The sequence below is a fragment of the Lepus europaeus genome, chromosome 5 (genome assembly GCF_033115175.1).
Source record: "Lepus europaeus isolate LE1 chromosome 5, mLepTim1.pri, whole genome shotgun sequence".
Taxonomy (NCBI): domain Eukaryota; kingdom Metazoa; phylum Chordata; class Mammalia; order Lagomorpha; family Leporidae; genus Lepus; species Lepus europaeus.
Window position 1 is genome coordinate 114,713,658 of NC_084831.1, and position 20,240 is coordinate 114,733,897.

Genomic DNA, 20,240 nt, shown 5'->3' on the forward strand with positions numbered 1-20,240 from the left:
ACATTCTTTCAGATTCTTCTGCTCAGGTCTCATTCCCTAACTCTGCTGTGTGGATTAGATACCGCTCTTCTGTGTGTCCCAAACACCTGGTATTTATCCACATCACAGTACTTACTATAATTGATTATACATGTTTCCTGTCCGTATTCCTAGCTAGACAGATCCCAACACCAGGGAACGTGTCTTCTATGTCCTTGAACCGTCAGTTACTTTGTGCAGCACCTGGCACTCAGTAGGCACTTACTGGACTCCTTTTTGTTGAAGGAGTGAATCTTCCATTCAAGCCCGATTACACCTTGAAGGTAGAGTTGGATGTCTGGCTTCATTTTTTTGTATCCCCCAAGATGTGCTGCATTAGTAGATACTCAATAAATATATAGAGCAATGGATAAATTATTGAAATTAAAAAATAAGAGGTGTAAGATCCTACTTTTGAGATGTGGGGGGAAAACTGGGACCTACAATGAAGGTAGATGATATTAAAAGATTGCGTATTTACGCTATGTTTTAAGATGAGTGATACAAATATCTATACTGAAATGGATGCGAGACAATTTTTAAAAAAAGACATTTATTTGAAAGGCAGAGGGTCAGAAAGAGAGGAAGACATAGATAGGGAGAGAAAGAGGAGAGAGAGCGTGTAAGAGAGCTTCCATTTACTGATTTACTCCCCAAGAGGCCACAACAGCCTGGGCTGAGCTAGGCCAAAGCCAGAAGCCAGAACTCCAACATGGGTGGTATGGGCCCAAGTACTTGGGTCATCATCCACTGCCTTCCCAGGCACATTAACTTGAAGCTGAACGGGAAGCAGGGCAGCCTGGACTCAAATGAGCACCCTGATATGGGATGCTGGCATTGCAAAAGGCAACTCAACCCCTGGTACTGCAATGATGGCCCCAAGAGAATTTTTTTTTTTTTTGCCTAAAGTTACTTAGCTAGTAAAATGTAGTCCAATATTCAAATGTAGGTCCATATGACTCTAAAGCCAGTATTGTTTCTATTATGTCATATTGTAGAGAGAGCTTGGGGGGACAGGAGACCTAGATGGGCCCAGAAGAACCAGTAGGCCTTAAATAATTGGACAGCAGTAGGCCCTGTGTGAGCTGTGGCACAAACATATGTAAAGAGGTCTTTTAGGAAGATGTGTGTGGGAAGTCTGTGGAACTGACTGGTGAGGGAGAAGGATGGAGGCAGCAAGGTCTATGGCAACTTGGGGACAGAAACCAAGAAGTTCATGCAAGGAGGAAATTACGGACACCAGTGGCTGAGAAGACGCACAGGAGATGGAGAGTCAGGTTTGCTCCAAAGTTTGAGCCTAAGTGAAAGACATAGGTAATCCGGAGGTAAGGATTCGTTTCTAAAGATGGCAAGTTTATGTTTTGACTTATGAAGGCCCTCCAGATGGGCAGTCATTTAGTAGACAGAAATGCAGGATGAAGTGTAAGAGAAGCCTGAGCTACATGTGCAGATGTGCCGGCCACCTGCAAAGAGGTGACACTGAAGCCAGGAGAACTCCAGAGAGACCCCAGGGAAAACTGGAGGGAAGGAAGAGCAAAGAACCAGGGATTTTAGGGGACATCCATGGTTCGAAGACAAAAGGATGAGCTTGAATCGGCAGACAACAAAACCAGAATATTATCACATCTTGGAATTCAAAACTAAAGAGAGAGTCAGGGAGGAAAGAGACTTGTGAGGTGGATTTGGCAGTTAGGTTTGGCCATATTAGGAAGAGTGTTCTGATAGAATGGTTGGGTTATTGACAGAGGAGAAAAAGGAATTGCGATAGCAGAGAATGTAGGTTACCTTTGGGAAAAGTTGAAAATCAAGAGAAAGGGAACTTGGTGGGTGGTGTGGTGCAGTTGTTGAATCAGTTTCAGAGATCAGTTTGGGTCCTGGTTCCTCTGTTTCCAATCCAGCTTCCTGCCAATGTGCCTGGGAGACAGTGGATGATGGCCCAAGTAGTTGGTTTCCTGCCACCCATACAGGAGACCCAGCTGGAGTGCCTGCTCCTGGCTTCACCCTGGTCCAGCCCTGGCTGTTGTGGGCATTTAAAGGGTACACTAGCAGATGGAAGGTTTCTGTTGGTCTCTGTCTCTTTTTCTACCACCTTGTCTTTCAAATACATACATAAATAAATCTTTTTTTAAAAAAAAAAGAAAGGGGAAAAAAGAATATTATATAAGAACGATTTAGTGAAGATACTCAAGAATATAAGCCAGTGGAAGGGGAAAACTGATGAAGACCCTCTGGAACTGAGCTGAAATGACAAAGTTGATCTTGCAATGTAGAAGAGGCATGGATAAAATATGGGGTAATTGCTGTGGGAAATGGTACAGGCCACAATAGGGATTGCCTAAAAGGATTGCCAAGTAATAAGTGATGAAATTTAAGTTCCATCACTAGAATTTTGGTTGAGATCCATTTTCTTGATGTCATGTTTTCTTCTAGTAACATCTGGCAGCTCAGGCCTGAAAACAAAGTGTGTGTACCTCTCAGAGTTAGGGAGCTCCATTGCTGCGGTGGCAGGTGCTGGTCAAGGATTCCAAGAAGGCCAGGTGGCCGGTGAGAGCAACCAGGATGCAAACCTGGTTTGCTAGGCAAAGCTAGAGCTGAAATGGTTGGGTTGCAATTCCAGAGAAAGTGGGAAAAGATACATTGTGTGAAATGGGAAGGGTCCAAAGCAAATGGGAAACTCAGGAAAACATACAACAGGTGTATCTGCAGGATAAAAATTCCTTGGGCAATGGTTAGAGAAGGAAATGAAATGAAGTAGTCCAAACACGTAACCAGAGTTACTGTTGGGAAAGCAGTTAAGAATGAGGAATGAAGTCCTAAATAAGTAGAAATTGAGGAGGAAAAGGGAAGTGGAACTGTAAGGATGGAATGTGAAGAACTGATATGAGGATCTAGAGATCTGGGGGAGAAATGGCCAAATCACATGAACATTTGGCTCTTGGTAAATCAGGAGAGTGGAGAAGCGGTGATATGTCGATCACTTAGGGCTCAGGAAACAGCAGGCTGAATGTCACAACACTCGGGCTTTAGAAGGCACAACCATACGGAATTGCGTGTGAAAATAAAGAGGGAAACATCGGCGGAGCCTTCTTGAGGGATCTGAATGTCACATTACAGGCCCATCACAGCCTCACCGCGAGGGTGCCTCTGACTCTCAGAATGTCAAGAACAGGATCCAAGCTCTGAGCCCAGTGCCAGTGGCCCCAGGCGAAGCTGCAGAAGGGAAGCACTGATTTCCGCCTTAGAAGAGAGACAATTACCCGTCCATTTCCACGCAGGGCTTAAGCTCTGGGACTGCGCCATTGACTTCAATGGACGGATGAAAGCTAGGTGAGGAAGACTCTAAGGAAGAAATAATTGCCTGGCTGTGTTGTGACAGCGCTGGAGCAGCAGCACCATGAAAGTCCAGAGATGCCATTCCATTCATCCTTCATGTTAGCCATTAATGGCTTTATTAGTAGTATTTCTCTGGAGTTGAAATTCACCAGTGTGGGTCTGGAAGATGAGGTAGAGGAATCAGTGATAAACAAAACAAGAGCAGGAACCCAGGGGACAAGCTGCGGCTTTGTCTCAAGTGAGAATTTGCTAGGGGCTCTCTGAGCTCTAACGCCAGCTGGCTGAGTGGGCTCAACCTTTCTCAGTCTCATCCTTCCTAAGGGAAAACTTCATGTTCTCTTCTGCAACAGTAAATATTGTTGGGAATGAGCACTCGCTGAGAAGTTAGCACAGTGCCGGGCAGTGCAGGACTCGCATTCCAGTCCTAAGAAAGAGCACAGTCTTGGCAAACCATGAAAATTCTCCTCTGTGAAACGGGCCTGGGTTCCTTCCAACCCTAAAAATTTAAGGGTAAGTTTATCAAGAGTTGAGGAAGCAAAAGCACTTGTTCTCTCAGCTCCAAAGTGGAGTTTGCAGGTGGAAAAGGCCGTAGGCAAACAGAAATAACACAGATGCTATGTTTAGTTGAAGAACCAAGAAGCCAAACTGAATTTCTCCATGTTCACAATGCAGTGAGTACTTATCACCCTTATGAGAAGCAAATTTCAGGAACTAAGGCAGTCAAAACCAAGTCTCTTTACTGTCAAAAGCCTTTATTTTTAAAAAACAAGTGTACCACTTGGGTAAAAAATATGATTTCTTACCTTAGACTCTCTAGAGTAGCAGAAACAGTTTGAAGCTTTTATTTATAGGACGCTTTTAAAATGATTTCGTCATTATCTGTATATACAGTGTTAGATCCTCATACGCCAAAATAGAATTCTTCCTCAAGTGGGATGGAAAAGCCTGGAAGTGAGACAACTGAAGGGGTGAGAATTCAAGATAAACCATTTAATAGAATAAATAATGCTTTAAACCCATATGCAATGTAGCTAAATTAAGGTTACTATGGAGACCCTAACTTTTATGACTCCTGACTTAAGCATGCTGAAATTCTCAAAATTATTTCTCTTTTACCCTGGTGTTGTGCACTACATATTCATTTGGGGTTTTTCTTCTGATTCAGTAATTTTACATTTTGACACATGGTTATGTGAGGGCTTAATGCCTAAGAAAATGGCTAAGAGTTTTTTACACGTGTGTTATTGTTATAATGAGTTTTTATTTAAGCTTTGCTGAGCTGCTATTCTGGTCAGAAACACCTCAAGCCCAGAGCTCAGCTTGTTTTCAGTGTTTCTTCTTTTAGGCACATCCTGTACCATCTGCTACAGTCCCTCTTCTACCTGCAAGAGCCATCCCAGAGTCTCTCGTGCATTCCTGGTGTCATATCCATTCCTGACTTTTCCCTCTTGTCTTCGTTCAGGGAGGTTCTTAGCTATGTTACGTCGAACATTCTAGGGCCAAAATTTGGCCAAAAGCATTGCTATTTGCATGATTTCCTATTAAGGGTTCTCCCATTGCTCTTGGATTTACATTGCGTATTCCCGCTGTGGCCTTTTCCCCCTTCATCTATATCCTTGGTTGTAAGAAAACAAAGGCAAACATCTGGGTAGTTTTTCGGAGGCCCTGAGTGGGAAAGCCACGGTTCAGAAACTTCCGTGACCACGTTACAAGTTTTCAGTGGTTTGGGAATCAGTGCATGAGCGCCATCATTTAGGACTCTTGTGAGGAGCGTCCTGTGTGTACAACGGGCGCCGTCCCCTAACAGGCGGACCCAAGGAAGGTGTCCTATTTTATAGATGGGGACCCTGACACTGAGGGTCTTGGTTGAAACCATGGGTGGGAGAAGCCAGTGTGCCTCGCCTCGCCGTGTTGGCCTGGGGGCAATGATTCGCTGCACCTTCTAACCCTGGCATTCGGCCCCCGGCGGTCAGAAGAGCCGCGGGGGCGGCGCACAGCGATGCGCGGGCAGCTGAGCCCGAGACTCCACAGCACACACACGCACAGGTGACAGCGGGTTTGGGGCAGGGCTGCGAGCGGACAGGTCTGCGGTCACGGGTGGCCGCGGCCTCCCAGGTAAAGCCCGCAGCCGCGAGCGCCGACCACGATGCCCTCGCTTTCCCTGCTGAGGAAAAAGTGCAGTCTCGTGGGCGCCCCTCTGCACAGCGCCGGGTCCCCGGGCGTGGAGTCCTCCCGAGCAGGCGGCTCCCAGGTGGGGACTGGCGAGCGATCCCGACGAGGCGGAGCGCTTCGAGGAGCCGGGAAGAAGGTCCCCTCAGGGGACGCGGGAGCGACGCCCGGCCGGCCCGCCAGGGACGCAGCGAGCTGTCCCAGCCGCCGCGTGCCCAGGGCCCTGGCGGCCACCTGCTCCGCAGAGGGTGGAGGGGCGCGAGCCGGCACTGGACAGGCAGTGCGGACGGAGGGCGACGACGAGGCGCAGGGGCGACTCGCACCCCGGTGTGGCCTCGAGGGCTGAGGCCGAGGCCGGGACCTAGGAGGCAGGGAAGAGCGCGGGGAAGACGGGTTCCTTCAGCAGCTCCAGCTCGTTTCCGTCAAAGATGGCCAAATCCCACGCCGCCCTCCCCCTCGGCGCCTCCTCCAGCCCCTCGGCCGCTCCGGAGCGCCGGGCGGCGCCGGGGAGGTCCGGGTGAGTGAACGCGGGGAGGAGGTGCGGGAAAGGAGCGCCCGCCCTCCGGGAGGTTCTTTCAGCTGCAAAAGATGGCTCTGCCGCTTTAAGGTGGGCAGTGGGCGTCACCTCTGGCCCGGTGACGAACCGGGAGGCGACCTGGAGGGCGTGCCCATGCAAACCAGGGGGTGGTGCCGCGGTGGGCGGCCCCTTGGTAACTGTCGGGGCGAGGGGCGGGGCCGGGAGGCGAGGCTTCTGGGGGCGGGGCGCGGGGCGGGGCCTCTCCGGGAAGGCGGGGGAGGGGGAGGAGGAAGCGGCCGGGTTGGTACCATTGCGCGCGTTCCGGGAGGGGGAGCGGTGACATTCCCCGGAGGGGGGCGGGCCCTTCCCGGCGGCGGGGCCGGGCGCTGAGGCGGGAGAGGGCGGGCCCCATTCCCCCGCCGGGCGGGACGTCGGGGCCGGGGGGAGGGGGCGCTGCTCCGCTCGCGTCCGAGGCGGGGCCGCTGTACCTTTCGTGGCGCGGTGCGGCTGGGGGAGGGCCGAGGGGAGGGCGAAGGGGCGGGCCCGGGAGGGGGGATCCGGAAAGGGGGAGGCGCCGGCGGACAATGGAGCCTATGTGTGCCTGCGGGAGTGGGACGGCGCCGCCGCCGCCGCCGCCGCCGCCGGGGGGAGACGCTGCGCCGCCGCTGCCGCTGGCCCCGGCCCCGGCCCCCCGGGGCTGAGAGCCGCCCTGCACCGAGGCCCCCTCCCCTACTCTGCTCCTCCTCGCCCCTCCCCCACTCCTGCTCCGGGGTAAGTGGCACCTGGGGGAGGGGGAGGGGAAGGAGCGGAGCCGGGGGTAGGGGGGGCCGGGTCCGCGTCCGCGTGTTTTGAGCGGGTTTGGGGGCAGGGGCTGCCGCAGCCGCCGAGAGCCGTGGGGGGAGGGCAGGGGCGGGGGTCGCGGTTGCAGATTTAGGGAGTTGAGTCTGGAGGAACCTGTGGGGGGAGGTCGGGGCGCCTCGCGAGCGGTGAGGAGAGACGGGGGAGGGGGCGTCTCTCGATGTTTGAGGTTTGTGTCCCAAGCAGTGCTTGGGGAGGTGAAATGAGGAGATGGGACAGTCCCCGGTCCTGGGATGCAGGGGCTTTGGAGGGGCGAGATGGAGAGCTCAATAAGGGAATTGGGATTGAGTTTGGTGGGGTCCGCAAGACCCCAGGCGGGGATTGCTAGAGAGGTAGGAGGGGACTTTGCAGGCCAGTGACTTGTTGAAGGGTGGGGGGAGGTGAGCGCCGAGAATTGCCCGTCGTAAGGGGCTCCAGCAGGTGAGTGGCGGCGTCTAGGTCACTGAGTCATTGTGAGGGTCGGGGGACACACCAGTGATTTTCAAAGTGGGGCCCTAGCCACTGGCCTTTCAAAGTTGGAGAGACTATTAAGATGTCACTGGTGAGTGGGTGAGCCTGGTGAAATGGAGATGTCCCCGGGAGAACAGCAGCGGGCTTGGTTCTTGTGTCCAGAGCAAAGGGAGGGAGGAACCGAGGCCTGCGAGTGTGGTGCTGGGGGCCTGCTGTGAGGGCCGCCAGGCCCGGAGGAGGGGGCCTGAGAGCCCGCCAGAGCCCCCTGGTCAGCAGGAGGGGGAGGGAGAGTGGGATTTGGGTGATACCAGGGACTTGGATCTAAATTGGAATCCACTTAGGGGTTGGGAAAGTTGCTAGGTTAAGCAGAGAAGTGGACCCAAGCATGTGTGAGTGGAGAGACTCCGGGGTGGGCTGGAGCTGACACCCACTTAGCCTTTGGTTAAGGCCAAGGTAGGGGAGTCCCTTGGCAGTGATTTCAGGGGAGAGGGAGTGGCTATGTGAAGAGTTACATTTTGGTCGACGCCGTGTGATGGTTGGTAGCGTTTGATACAGTCGGCGGTGGAATGTTCTTGGGATAATGATAAAATAGTTGAGAGGTGGGAGGAGGGAAGCAGAATGATGTTGAAGGCTGAGACTGGCATGTGAGTTACAAACCTGTGACTGGGGATTGTGCAACATGATCATCCTGTTGGTTTTGTTTTTTGACTGGATACCAGTGATTGGGATGTTTTAGCAAGAAAGAAATGTGTGAGTAACACAGTCTTAAGTAAAAATTTAAGAAAGCTCCTTTATGCTCTGTTGAAAAAGACTCAAACTGTTAAAGACAGAGAAGTGTGAATAAGAGCAGCTATTAAATACCATGTTTTGAGAAATATGGGGTCCATTCGTTGTTTGATGGTTTGGATAAGAGGAAATAATCAAGTTGACAAAAGTTGAGAAGGGTTTGGAGCGTGACGTTTGGAAGTTTTGTGACCTAGAGTTTTGGTATGGAACCATTAGAGTATCATTTTGTATCGAATGTAAGATGATAATTGTTTGAAAAGGCGTTATGGGTAGATGGGGAAGTCATTGGCTGAAGGAACAATTTCTGTGCCGTTCTCTTTTTATAAGACAAGTAGTATGTATCTTGGCTCTTGAGAGAGGATTCCTGATCTGAATTCTGAGATGACTGTTATAAGCAAAAGCATACTTATATACACTGGAGTTGATTCTATGATAGTTTCCCCATAGCCTTCAGAAATGTCTGCTCCTGTGAATCAAGAGAAAATGCTTTCTGGCTTGTAGAAACAAAATTAAATAACAGAAGTTTCACAAGCATTATTAATCATTGATCATGATGGTTTTTGTACAGTGGTTAGAGCCTTGAACTTGGAATCAGGAAGTTAGCTCTCAAACTGACTTTGAACAGATCTGTCATTTATTCTCCTGTTGTCTGGTCTACAAAGTGTTGATAGCACCTGCTCTAACTGCTCCTAACTGCATTTCAGCCCAACAAGTGAGTGCCTGTCTGCGTAGTGCTTTGAACACCTTGAGAATGGGAGATAATGTAGCCCAACTTTCTTCTTTCAAACAACTATCTTTCCAATGTCAAGTTCAGCTTTTGTAACAATGTATAGCAACATGTGTGATGAAGGAACAAAAAGTATTTTGAGTATCTATTTTGTTCTTTTGTCTGGGCTTGGGTTTTATATTAGTTTTGATAGGTAATATCTCTTTCCATTTAGTAGCAATGACAATTGTAGAAATGTACGTGAAGGTCACCATGGGAAAATGGAAAGAGATTCTGTGAGTGCTAACTTAGGCTATGCCAACCCTAAATGTGTGTGGCCTTGGACCTGTTTCTTGGCTTCCTTGCAGCTCAATTTTCTTCAACTACGGAAAACTGTTGGAGTGACCTACTTCTCTGTTTGCCTTGGTGACTGTGATGGTGGTCTATAGAAGTTTTGATAAGGGGTTTTTAACCTTTTATATTCCCCCATATCCCTTTGGCAACCCGGTGAAGCATAGACCCCTTCTGAATGTGTACTTTTAAATGCGCAAAATAAAATACATAGGATTACAAATGAAATGGAAAGTTGGCAAAATGTTAATTGTGATATAGTCATTTATGTGCTTCGTTGTAACACATTAAGTAATAAATTGCAGCCGTAGGTCTCGTGAGCCTGTAGTTTTGAAGGAGTGATGAGTGCATGGAGCATGTTGGCTGTGACATCTGTAGCTCAATGTGAAGATGTCTTGTGGTTTCTACTGGCAACATAGTCACAGGATGGCTAATACTCTCAGGGGTTGTTACCTTCGTTCACAACTGAAGGCCACGCTGACTTTGAGAAGTTAGTCAAAATAAAGATAAAGGTTTTTTGCAGCAGGTTCAGACACTGCCAGCCCCAGGAGTACACACAGTCCCCTTGGGAGTCAGTAGATGCCAGGTTAAGAACTCCTGGGCTAGAGCAATTGATTTTTGAGTTGTCTTATGACCACTTGGATTTTAGATTTTGTGGTGCATCTCAGCATCTGTACCATGCTTAGTAACAGGGACGTAGAGAAGACAGGAAGCAAGAAGTCCATTTTGCAACCATAGTGACTGTTCTTTGTGGTGGAAAAAGTTAAAAACAGTGATTAAAATGAGGGTTCTGTGTCTGGTGCACTTTGTTTTTCTAAACCCCTGTCATCAATAAGCATGGCTAGTCCCCAGTGGGATGGATCTAGGCTGCAGTGTCCCTATCTCTGACTTCTGGTATTTTGAGTTTTAGTGGTTTTAGCCTTCCTTCCTCATTTTTGACCTAATTGTTCCTACAAGTTCTTTCAAATATTACATTAGCCACAGAGCTTTGGGGAATGGGTGATTTCCTTTGAAATCAGTGTGGATTTGGGTGTGAACTCTTCTTCTTGTCCCTGTAGGAATGAATGTGGGACTAGCTGGTGTCACTCTACTTTGACCTAAAAATTCCCTTCTGTTTGGGTGGCAGAGATCAGTGTTGGGAAGTGCTTCTGTGTCCTGATGTAGAAGAGAGAACAAATTGGACATCTTGAAAGGTAAAGAATATGATAAGCCTCATAACTTTTGTCATTTAATTTGAGCATGTTAGATTTTTGTTTCTGTAGGGTCTCTTGTAAGTTAAAACCACAGTTTTTCTTTTCTCTCTCTCTCTCTCTCTCTCTCTCTCTCTTTTTTTAAAGATTTATTTATTTGAAAGGCAGAATTAGAAATGGGACGAGACAGAGACAGAGATCCTCCATACACTGATTCATTCCTCAAATGGCTGCAACAGCTGGAGCTGGGCCAATCTGAAGCCAGGAGCTTCTTCCAGGTCTCCCACATGGGTGCAGGGGTCCAAGGACTTGGGCCATGTTCCACTACTTTCCCACCAGGTACTCCATGTTTCACCACTTTCCCAGGTACATTAGCAGGGAGCTGGTTCGAAAGTGGAGTAGCTCAGACTTGAACCAGCACCTGTATGGGTTGCTGGTGCTGCAGGCAGCAGCTTTACCAGCTGTGCCACGGTGCCAGCCCTTAAGACTACACTTTTTCATTATTCAACAGGGGTGTAGAACATCCGGTCCACCAGTTATGTAAGGCCCACAAAATCATTTTGTCTGGCCCTACCAAGACAGCTGCAGGGAAGACTCGAAATTCAGTACATTTATAGCAGGCTAATTGTTAAAAAAATTTTATTAATTTAAAGAGAAGAGATTTCGTGTATGTCATAGGTAGCATTCTAATATAACCAGAGGCGGTGATAATTTTGTATGGCCCATAGTGAGGGTATAACTATCCAAATGGCCCTTGGCACAGACGAGGTTCCCGACCCCTGTTCTCACAGTTCTCAAGGCAGCAGTTATCCCCTTAACTGCAAGTCCAAGCTGTGAATGTGGTTCTTCTACATAGGGCCAAGGAGAGAGGCAGGTGGGGAAAAGTCAAACAAGTGTCGACCCTGTCGTCCCGGTTTGTGTGAGTGTGCAGTAAGGGTAGCAGCACACAAGCTGAGCGCTCATTATAATCCGTGGTTCAGGCAGCACTCACCAGGTTCCGCCCGTTACCAGGGGCTGAGATCAAGGACCACACTGCCCTCCCCGAGCCCCCTGCCCACCCGTGGCAGGGGTATGGTTTTCTAAGTGTTGTGACTATAAGGCTGTGGTGCCGTGGAGGACGTGCAGGGATGGTTGGGAATGAAGGAGACTTGCACAGAGAAGGGCTGGAATGTTACTGTGGGTGACTATCAGTCTAAATGGCAATAGCTGAAATTGGTTTTCAAACATGAATTTTGTCTGAACTCTCCAACTCATTATAAACGTTTGCTTGCTTAGAGTTTGTTAGCCAAGGATGGTAGGTGCATTTTTACTACCTGAGTTCTAAAGTATACATTCATATTTTGTTTGCACCAGGCTTTTTCTACATGTCCTTTGTTTGCTCTTCTCCATGTGTTGGGTAAAGATTGGTTCTTCCTATTGTGTACTGGCTCTGAGAGGAAGCCTTTTAGTAGCTGGCGTGTCAGAAGTTAAGAATGAGCTGGGAATGGAATCCCGAGGCCTTTTAGTTCCACATTCTAAGTTTGATGCTATGCCTTTTATGGAGTACTGGTCATAGCATAGAAATGGAATTTGTTAAACATGACGTAGTTCTAATAAACTTGACTTCTTAGAGCAGGGAAATATGTACACGTCATTGGGAGAGTTGAAATCAGAACTCTTAGAGGTGGTTCTGAACTTGGGCAATTTGTTGGTGAATTTACACACAACTTCATGGCAACTCTGGAGAGTCTCCAAAGATTCTTGAATGGTTTGGCCCCAAAACAATCTAGAACTTACTTTTCCCTTGCCAGCCTTGAAACTATAAGTTCTGTGCAAAGTGGGTGGCTCAGTGTCACAATCCTGGTTTGCAAGCACTGATGTTGGCCGTTGTTCTGCTTGACCAGTACCTGAGTGGTGTATTGACTTCGTCTGGCTCTGTTCAAGCAGGACCTTGCACACAGTAGGCACTGAATATAAGGAAACTCTCTGGCCAGACTGTTCCACTCTGAGTTCCTCAAAAGTCTGAGGACGTAGCTTTTCTGGATGCTGCCTTGCTGAGTCACAGTGGAGAGCAGGGAGGGCCACCGCGTGGTCTTCGCTTTGTGCATTCTAAAGGAGACTTGGAGTTTTGTTTCTCTCCTCCTTTACAGTCATCTCAGTTCTCTACAAGGAATGGGCAGAAACAAAAAATGTCCGGCGCCGTGGCTCAATAGGCTAATCCTCCGCCTTGTGGTGCCGGCACCCCGGGTTCTAGTCCCGGTTGGGGTGCCGGATTCTGTCCTGGTTGCCAGTCTTCCAGGCCAGCTCTCTACTGTGGCCTGGGAGTGCAGTGGAGGATGGCCCAAATGCTTGGGCCCAGCACCCCATGGGAGACCAGGAGAGGTACCTGGCTCCTGCCTTTGGATCAGCGCGGTGCGCCGGCCGCAGCGGCCATTGGAGGGTGAATCAACGGTAAAGGAAGACCTTTCTGTCTCTCTCTCTCTCTCACTGTCCACTCTGCCTGTCAAAAAAAAAAAAAAAAAAAAAAAAAGAAACAAAAAATGTGACTATTCCCCCAGTGCCCAGAACATGGAAAAGGAGAGAAGCTCACTGTATCTGCACTTCGTGTTTCTCCATTCTCTGAAAAGTGGAATGCACGGTTGGGAGGGAGGGAAGGCACAGAAGCCGGAAGGTATCTGTAGATTCACTGTCTCTGCCCTCGAATACCTGGGAGCGGATTCTGTTTACGTGGACGGGGACAGCTTCTTCAGCGACACCGTAGTCTGTATCAGGAAACCGATTGTCCTCTCCGAGTGTCCGGACGGCAACTTGATCTTGTTGGTTTCTGAATCCACACGGAAACGTTTCCCCCTTTTGCCTCCTTCCAGGTGAAGGTTCCCTTTGAGAGGGGGGCCCCTGGACTCCGGCTCCAGGATGAGCAGTGCCGTGTCGTGACCCCTGGGGTTTCGGTGAGTAGGCTGATGGAAGGCAGCCCTGCGGCACGGGCCTGGCTTGGAAGATGGTCTTGGGGGAAAGCTGCAGTTTTTGCTCTCCACACCTTTTCCTTTGTAGCACCCAACTCTTCCTCTCCCACCACCCTCAGCCCCTCGTAAGCACCGTTTGACCCCCTGCTCCCATGAGCCCTACTTTTTTAGATTCCATGGGCTCATGAGTATTTGTCTTTCTGTGCCTGGCTGGTTTCACTTAATACAATAGTCTCCCACTTCATCCACACTGATGTAAATGACAGAATCCCTCTGTCTTGTTTTTTAAGGTTCAGTAGTACTTTATTATGTATATTTGTCACATGTTCTTTATGTATTCATCCGTTGAATATAGCAGTGCAGATATTTCTTCAACATACTGACTCCATTTTCTTTGGATAACAACAAACTTTTTTTTTTTTTTTTGAGCAAATACCGTGGGCTGGGCATGATAGTAAGGGCTGTGAATACAGATGAACACCAGGGTCTTGAACCCCACCTTCACAGAGCCTATGGGCTAGTGGAGGAGATGTACGGCAGGTGCTCATTGCGAATGTACGTGTGTCGTTACAAAGGAGGAGCCGAGGATGCCATGAGAAGGTAGTGGGAAATTTCACATGGATCCGTGGCCTGAAGGGATCCTTCTCTCTGCAGAAGAAACACTGAAGCTGAGGCTTCATTCGTTCCACAAAAATATTCAAACTTGCCATGGGGGCAGAGGTTGGGGATTTAAGGAGCGTGATGTTGAGAATGCCCCTGGTCTACGGCCATACCACCCTGAACGCGCCCGATCTCGTCTGATCTCGGAAGCTAAGCAGGGTCGGGCCTGGTTAGTACTTGGGTGGGAGAATGCCCCTGAATTTCTGGCACCAGCAGCTGAGTAAAGGGGTCGTTTGTTATGACGAGAAATGGCGTTTGGAGGGAGGCTAGAAATGCAGACTTGGTGTTGGGTCCCGTCGTGTTGGTGATGTCCCGGGAGGTGTCACGGAGGTAGCTGTGAGCGTGGGTCTACAGAGCACAAGCAGAGCCGGACGAAAGAAGTGAGAACATGGACGTCGTCTGCCTGGAGAGAGCTTCAGACAGAATGAGAAGAGGGCCCAGAGCTGAGCGCGGAGAACTCTTGATGGCAGAGTGTGCGTAGGCTGCCAAGGAAGCCGCTCAAGAGTGGCCGGAGGCCGGGAGGGAAGCCAGAGAGGAGGGTCCCCAGGAAGGAGGCAAAGTCCAAGGGATGGAGTGGGGAGCGGAGGGGGAAGTGGCCGGGGTGAGGTTACCAGAATTGGTGGCTTCTGTCATCTGGAGCTGGAAGTTGGTTTGGAGTGGCTCAGGAGTGAGTGGCGAGTGGGGAAGTGAGCGCTGTGTCTGCTCAGCTCTGGGGAAGCGCGGCTCGGAAGGGGAATAGAGTGCTGCCGCTGGCGGTGTGTTACTCCATTACCTTTACTTAGCTTCTACACTGGAGGAAAGTGCAGTGTGGTTCTGGGTGCTGATTGGAAGGATCCAGTAGACAGGACTGCAAGGGATAGGCCTAGGACACTCCTGGAGAACTGATGTTTGGGGAAATGCGGGCTGTTGTTGGGTTGCTCCTATAAGGGAGGAAGGAGGGGATAGGCGCTAATGAAAATAGATGTGAGTATTTAGCGGAGGGGACTGCCTGCCTGGGGACTCCTTTTCTCCCCAGGAAGTACTGGGCAAGACAGTGCAGTGTACCTGGGAGAGTGGGAGGGCAGATGGCCGACAGGAGATGCAGACGCTGGGAAACAGTGCCTGGGAAAGCAGCCAATGAGCCTGCTAGGGGTGAGGGGGGCAGTGGTCATGATGACGGTCACGCTGTTGTGCCCGCGTCACGCTGCCAGGCACTTCTGCCGAGCTGGCTTACCGTGATGAAGAGGACGAGACTCTGGGCCTGACAGCCTGGCCACACGCCAGCTCTACCCCTTTCCCAGTGTGAGCCTTAGTCTCCTCAGCTCGAAAATGGGGACAGTGGTAGCGCCTGCCTTGGGGAGTGGTTGTGAGTGAGTGAACGTGTCTGTGCAGTGCTTAGAACAGTACCTGACCCATAGTAAAAACTGTAAGTATTCCTTAAGGAGAGAAGAGAGAAAGGTACCATTGACCTAAGGAATTAGGAGATTTAATTTCATTGGAGGGGAAAAAAAAGTCTCTCTCTGATCAAAATAATTCTTTAGATTTTTTCCTGGTCCTTCAAGGCAAACAATTGAACACTAACTTTCTGAATTTTATTCTTTGGAACAGTGTGAGATAACTTACTTGGCAGATGTTTCTGCTCAGTTACTTTCATTGTCAAAAGGCTAAAGCTAGTCGTGATTTCTTTCAACAACTCCCTTAGAGCAGGTGCGGAAAACCTGGACTTTGTTTCCAGTCACTGGCGAGGCTGTACGTGGTTCAGCCTCTGTGCTGTCTCCATCCATCAGGGCCGGGTGAGGGAGATGGTGTAGGGCGAAGAGCCAGCGCAGAGGGCAGTGGTCAGAAATCGGGGAGCAGCTATTGGTAGTCCCTGTGCTTCCGTACCTGTCAGTCAAGGTCAGGCGGAGGGTGAGAATAAGATACTGACGGAGAAGGACTTTGAAAACCAAAGTGTTTCCTGTTCACAGCATTGTTATTAGAAATCGTCTTTGCTACCGGCTTCCTCATAAATGCCTGGCAGATTAATGAGGTGATTTGAGGTGTGTAATGCGTTTTGAGTTTCTTTGGAGAAAGAGTACAACACATGCCAGGCGCTCCTGTTCCACGAGGAGCTGAATAAGTCACAGCGGAGCGAACTTTGTTCTCAGTACCACATGCTGAGTATTACAGAAAAACCAAGGAACTTTAAAAATAAGGTTCTTGTCTTCAAAGAACATAGTCTTCACAGGGCAATGCAGTGTGCACACAGGATTATTCAGTATGACGTGGGATTGAGTACAGGTCAGAAAGTACCAGAAGGTACAGAGGGAGACTGGAGGGGCACTAACTGCTTTTCTTCTGATGGCTTTGTCCATGCAACATCCATTCCCACTCCTGGTTTACGAGTGATCCTGATGCTTAGTGAGAAGCTACAGAATGGTTTGTGATCATCTATGTGGAGCTTGACAACCACATTCCATTTTATAGTCTAAGCAGAAGGGGAGAAAACCTGAAAGATGGTAAGGGATAAGAATGCAACCCTGAGTATAATCCAGTCCACAGTGGTTTTAGGATGCTTGCTGCTGATGTCAGCTTGCAAATATTCTACAATGTTATTCATTTATTTATTTATTCAAGATTTATTTATTTATTTGAAAGGCGGAATTGCAGAAGCAGAGAGAGAGAGAAGGAGAGGCAGAGAGAGAGAGAGGTCTTCTATCTGCTGGCTCACTCCCCAGCTGGCTGCAATGGCTGGAGCTGATCCACTCCAAAGCCAGGAGCCTAGAGCTTCTTCATTGTCTCCTATGTGAGTGCAAGGGCCCAAGGGCTTGGGCCATCTTCTACTGCTTTCCCAGGCCACAGTAGAGAGCTAGATCAGAAGTGGAGCAGCCAGGACTCTAACTGGCGCGCGTATGGGATACCAGCACTGCAGGCGGCAGCTTTGCCACAGCGCACTGGCCCCTCTACAATGTTTTATTCTAGATCTTTCCCTGAACTTCTTTATTACAAAAGAAAAAAAAAACTTTAATTGTGTACACTCAGAATTTTCATAAATTCCTTTCTGTATCCCAGGTAAAATAGCTGGGATTCTTGCAAATTTCTAAGTGGAGAAATAGACATTTCACATTTGATGGTGATCACAGCGCCAAAACCTAACATAATAACTAGTCCTCCCAATTTTAGTTAGTCTCTCAGAGAATTTGAGGGTCCTTCAAAAGTTCATGGAAGGGGCTAGCACTGTAGCATACTGGGTAAAGCCGTCACCTGCAGTGCAAGCATCCCATATGTGTGCGGTTCAAGTCCCAGCTGCTCCATTTCCGATCCAACTCTCTACTATGGCCTGGGAAAGTAGTAGAAGATGGCCCAAGTTCTTGGGCCCCTGCATCCATGTGGGAAGACCTGGAGGAAGCTCCTGGCTCCTAGCTTTGGATCGGCACAGCTCCGGCTGTTGAGGCCAGCTGGGGAGTGAACCAGCGGATGGAAGACCTCTGTCTCTCTCTCTCTGTCTCTGTCTCTCTCTCTCTGCTTCTCCTTCTCTCTGTGTGTAACTCTGACTTTCAAATAAATAAATAAATCTTTTAAAAAAAGTTCATGGGAAAATATAGTTAAAAGATATGTTTATTTTAGTGTAAAAAGTTTTTGAGATCCGTAGTTTTTTCATCACATGCATTTTTTCATGAATTTTGTGCAGATCCCTTGTATGTGTGGTTTCAAATTCTTTGGCACAAAATAAGCTTTATCTTCTTTCTTTTTTTGGCTAATTAGGTAATTGACTTGAGAGGCTGAGAGAGTGCTCCCATCTGCTGTCTACAACAGCCAGGGGACTGAAGCTGGGTGCTCACCAGGGGGGCAGGAACCCAATTACGTGGACCATCAGTGCTACCTCCCACTGTGTATACATTAGCTGGAGTTAGGACCTGGATCTGGGAGTCAAACCCAGGCACTGATGCGGGATATGGACATCCTAACCAGCCAAATGCCCACTCATGAACTTGCCGTTTAATTCCATTTTCCACACACTTTTCCAAGTTCTTCCATATGTAAGCTGAAACACCTGGGCTCTTTCTAACTCCCTTTGATTCTTTTTTTTTTTTTTTCTTTAAGATTTTATTTATTTATTTGAGAGGTAGAGTTACAGTGAGAGGGAGAGAGAGAGAAAGGTCTTTCTTCCATTGGTTCATTCCCCAAATGGCCTTAACGGCCGGAGCTGCAACAATCCAAAGGTAGGAGCCAGGTGCTTTTTCCTGGTGTGCCATTTGGGTGCAGAGGCCCAAGCGCTTGGGCCATCTTCTACTGCCTTCCCAGGCCACAGCAGAGAGCTGCATTGGAAGAGGAGCAGCCAGGACTAGAACCAGCACCCATATGGGATGCTGGCGTCGCAGGCGGAGGATTAACCTACTGTGCCATCGTGCCGGCCCCTTCCCTTTGATTCTTTAGCCACTAATCCTGCACCTGATATCCTGCTTCTTTAGTCCTATACACTGTCAGTAAGACATCAGGAGGTAGCAGAGAGGGAATAGTGGTTACAAGAAAACCATATTGGCGCCAACCTTGTGGCACAGAGGGTAAAGCTGCCACCCGCAACACCAGCATTCCAGTGGGCACTGGTTCATGTCCCAGCTGCTCACTTTTCATCCAGCTCCCTGCTAATGGCCTGGGAAAGCAATGGGAGATGGCCCAAGTGTTTGGGCTCCTGGCTCCTGGCTTTGGCCTGGCCCAGCCCTGGCCATTGTGGCCATTTGGGAGTGAAGCAGCAGATGCAAGATGTCTGTCCCTCTCTCTCTGTAACTTTTTCAAATCAATAAGCAAGTCTTTAAAAAAGAAAAAGAAAACCATATTGGCAGGGCTGGGTGTGGGTGGGTATGTGTATAGGCATTTAGCCTAGTGGTTAAGATGCCCATAACCCATATTGGAGTACCTAGGGGTGATATCCTGTTTGGGCTCCTGTCTCCAGTTTCCTGCTAATATATACCCTGAGGGGCAGCAGTGATGTGTCCAGTAGTTGGGTCCCTGCTACCCATGTGGGAGACCTGGATTGAGTCTGGGCCCTGGCTCCATCCTGGCCCAATGGTGGCTCTTGAGGGCATTTGGGGAATTTACCAGCAGGTAGGGGCTCACTCTCTCTGTCTCTCAAACCGAGAGAGAGAGAGAGAGAGAAAGGAAAGAAAAGAAAGAGGAAGGTAAGAAAGAAAAGAAAGGGAGGAAGGAAAGAAAGGAAAAAAACCATCATGTTGGAATCCCCCAGGAGGGAGCGGTGACAAAGTTGCCCTGGTTTTCCCCGTACTAGTCTAGGCTTCCTTACTTGAAGGGCCTTCTCGTTTGTTCTCTGGCTAGGTTTGGGAATATTTTCTTGACCTTTATGCTTCAAATTAGCCTTGCAGATTGGCTCAAAAACATCTCAGCCTTCAAAGATGTTCTTTTACCTTCAAAATTATAGACCGTTCCTATGCTTACCCTTGCCTGCAGTCCTTGTCATTACGCAGCGAGAGCACAGGACAGGTGCTGGGCATAATCTAATAAAGAGATCATGGAAGTGAGGGGCAGAACTGATTGTGTTCGGTATCGGCTCAATACAGGATTTCAGAGGGACCTCCTTTAATGTCTCCCCACCCCCGAGGCCCTCAGAATGGGAGTGTAGCCTCATTTCCCTCCTGGTTTGAAGTTGGTGTGTGTTTGTTACATTTCAATGCCATTGTTTGCCATCAGAGCCCAACTACCAGATAGCTGCTGTGGATTTGCAGTAGCCAGTGGTTCCAAAGCATTGGCTTGAAGAAAAGAAACACCAGTTTTGGAAGGTTTTTCTATTCAGAAGCAGAGAGACGTAAGGGGCAAATGTTGGTTCTCTGCCTGCTGCGCAGGCGTGGGCGGGCAGCTGTGTGCTGGGCAGGAGGTCTCAGTCACCCCAGAGCCTGTGGCCAGATGTGAGCATCAGCCTGCCCTTTAGCCCTGGCGGAGGCTGAGGAGTGACCGAGCCACTGCTTGCGGACTTGGCTAGTGCTCTCACTTTGATCGTGTTGTAAGGGTTGGGTTTTGTTTTGGTCTGTGTGTGCCCCTGACTCTTTCTGGGTGGCTTTTCCCGTAGTGTGCCCTGGAGATGCGAGATTTTCCTTTGGCAGCAGGAGGCACACACCCAGAGAATGCTGGAACTGCAAGGGGAAAGGACCTATTTCCACAGCAAAGAAAAACCAAGAGGAAAAAGGCATACAGGTTGCCAGCGCTAAAGGACGCACCCGGCAAGCCGTGGGCCCCTGGCCCTGCCCCCAGCAGCCGTTGCTGCTGCAGCCCGAGAGGAACTCGGTGAG

At 49.2% G+C, this 20,240-nt stretch overlaps 1 protein-coding gene and 1 pseudogene across 5 annotated transcripts in view; both read left to right on the forward strand.

Annotated features, from left to right (window-relative positions):
• LOC133760117 (uncharacterized) overlaps positions 1-20,239 on the forward strand; it is a 79,706-nt gene extending 59,467 nt beyond the window's left edge. The window contains exons 1-4 of one of the 5 annotated variants that reach the window (XM_062192100.1): positions 6,720-6,808; positions 10,315-10,381; positions 13,225-13,305; positions 20,021-20,239. In XM_062192100.1, the coding sequence (XP_062048084.1) occupies positions 20,033-20,239 (207 nt within the window). In that variant the 5' untranslated portion in view covers positions 6,720-6,808; positions 10,315-10,381; positions 13,225-13,305; positions 20,021-20,032. Of the gene's footprint in view, positions 1-6,719; positions 6,809-10,314; positions 10,382-13,224; positions 13,306-20,003 lie in introns of those variants that run through there. The other 4 variants (XM_062192104.1, XM_062192102.1, XM_062192103.1 and 1 more) reach the window with 4 other exon arrangements.
• On the forward strand, positions 14,080-14,198 carry LOC133761368 (5S ribosomal RNA; annotated as a pseudogene).
• Position 20,240: the final 1 nt, after the last annotated feature.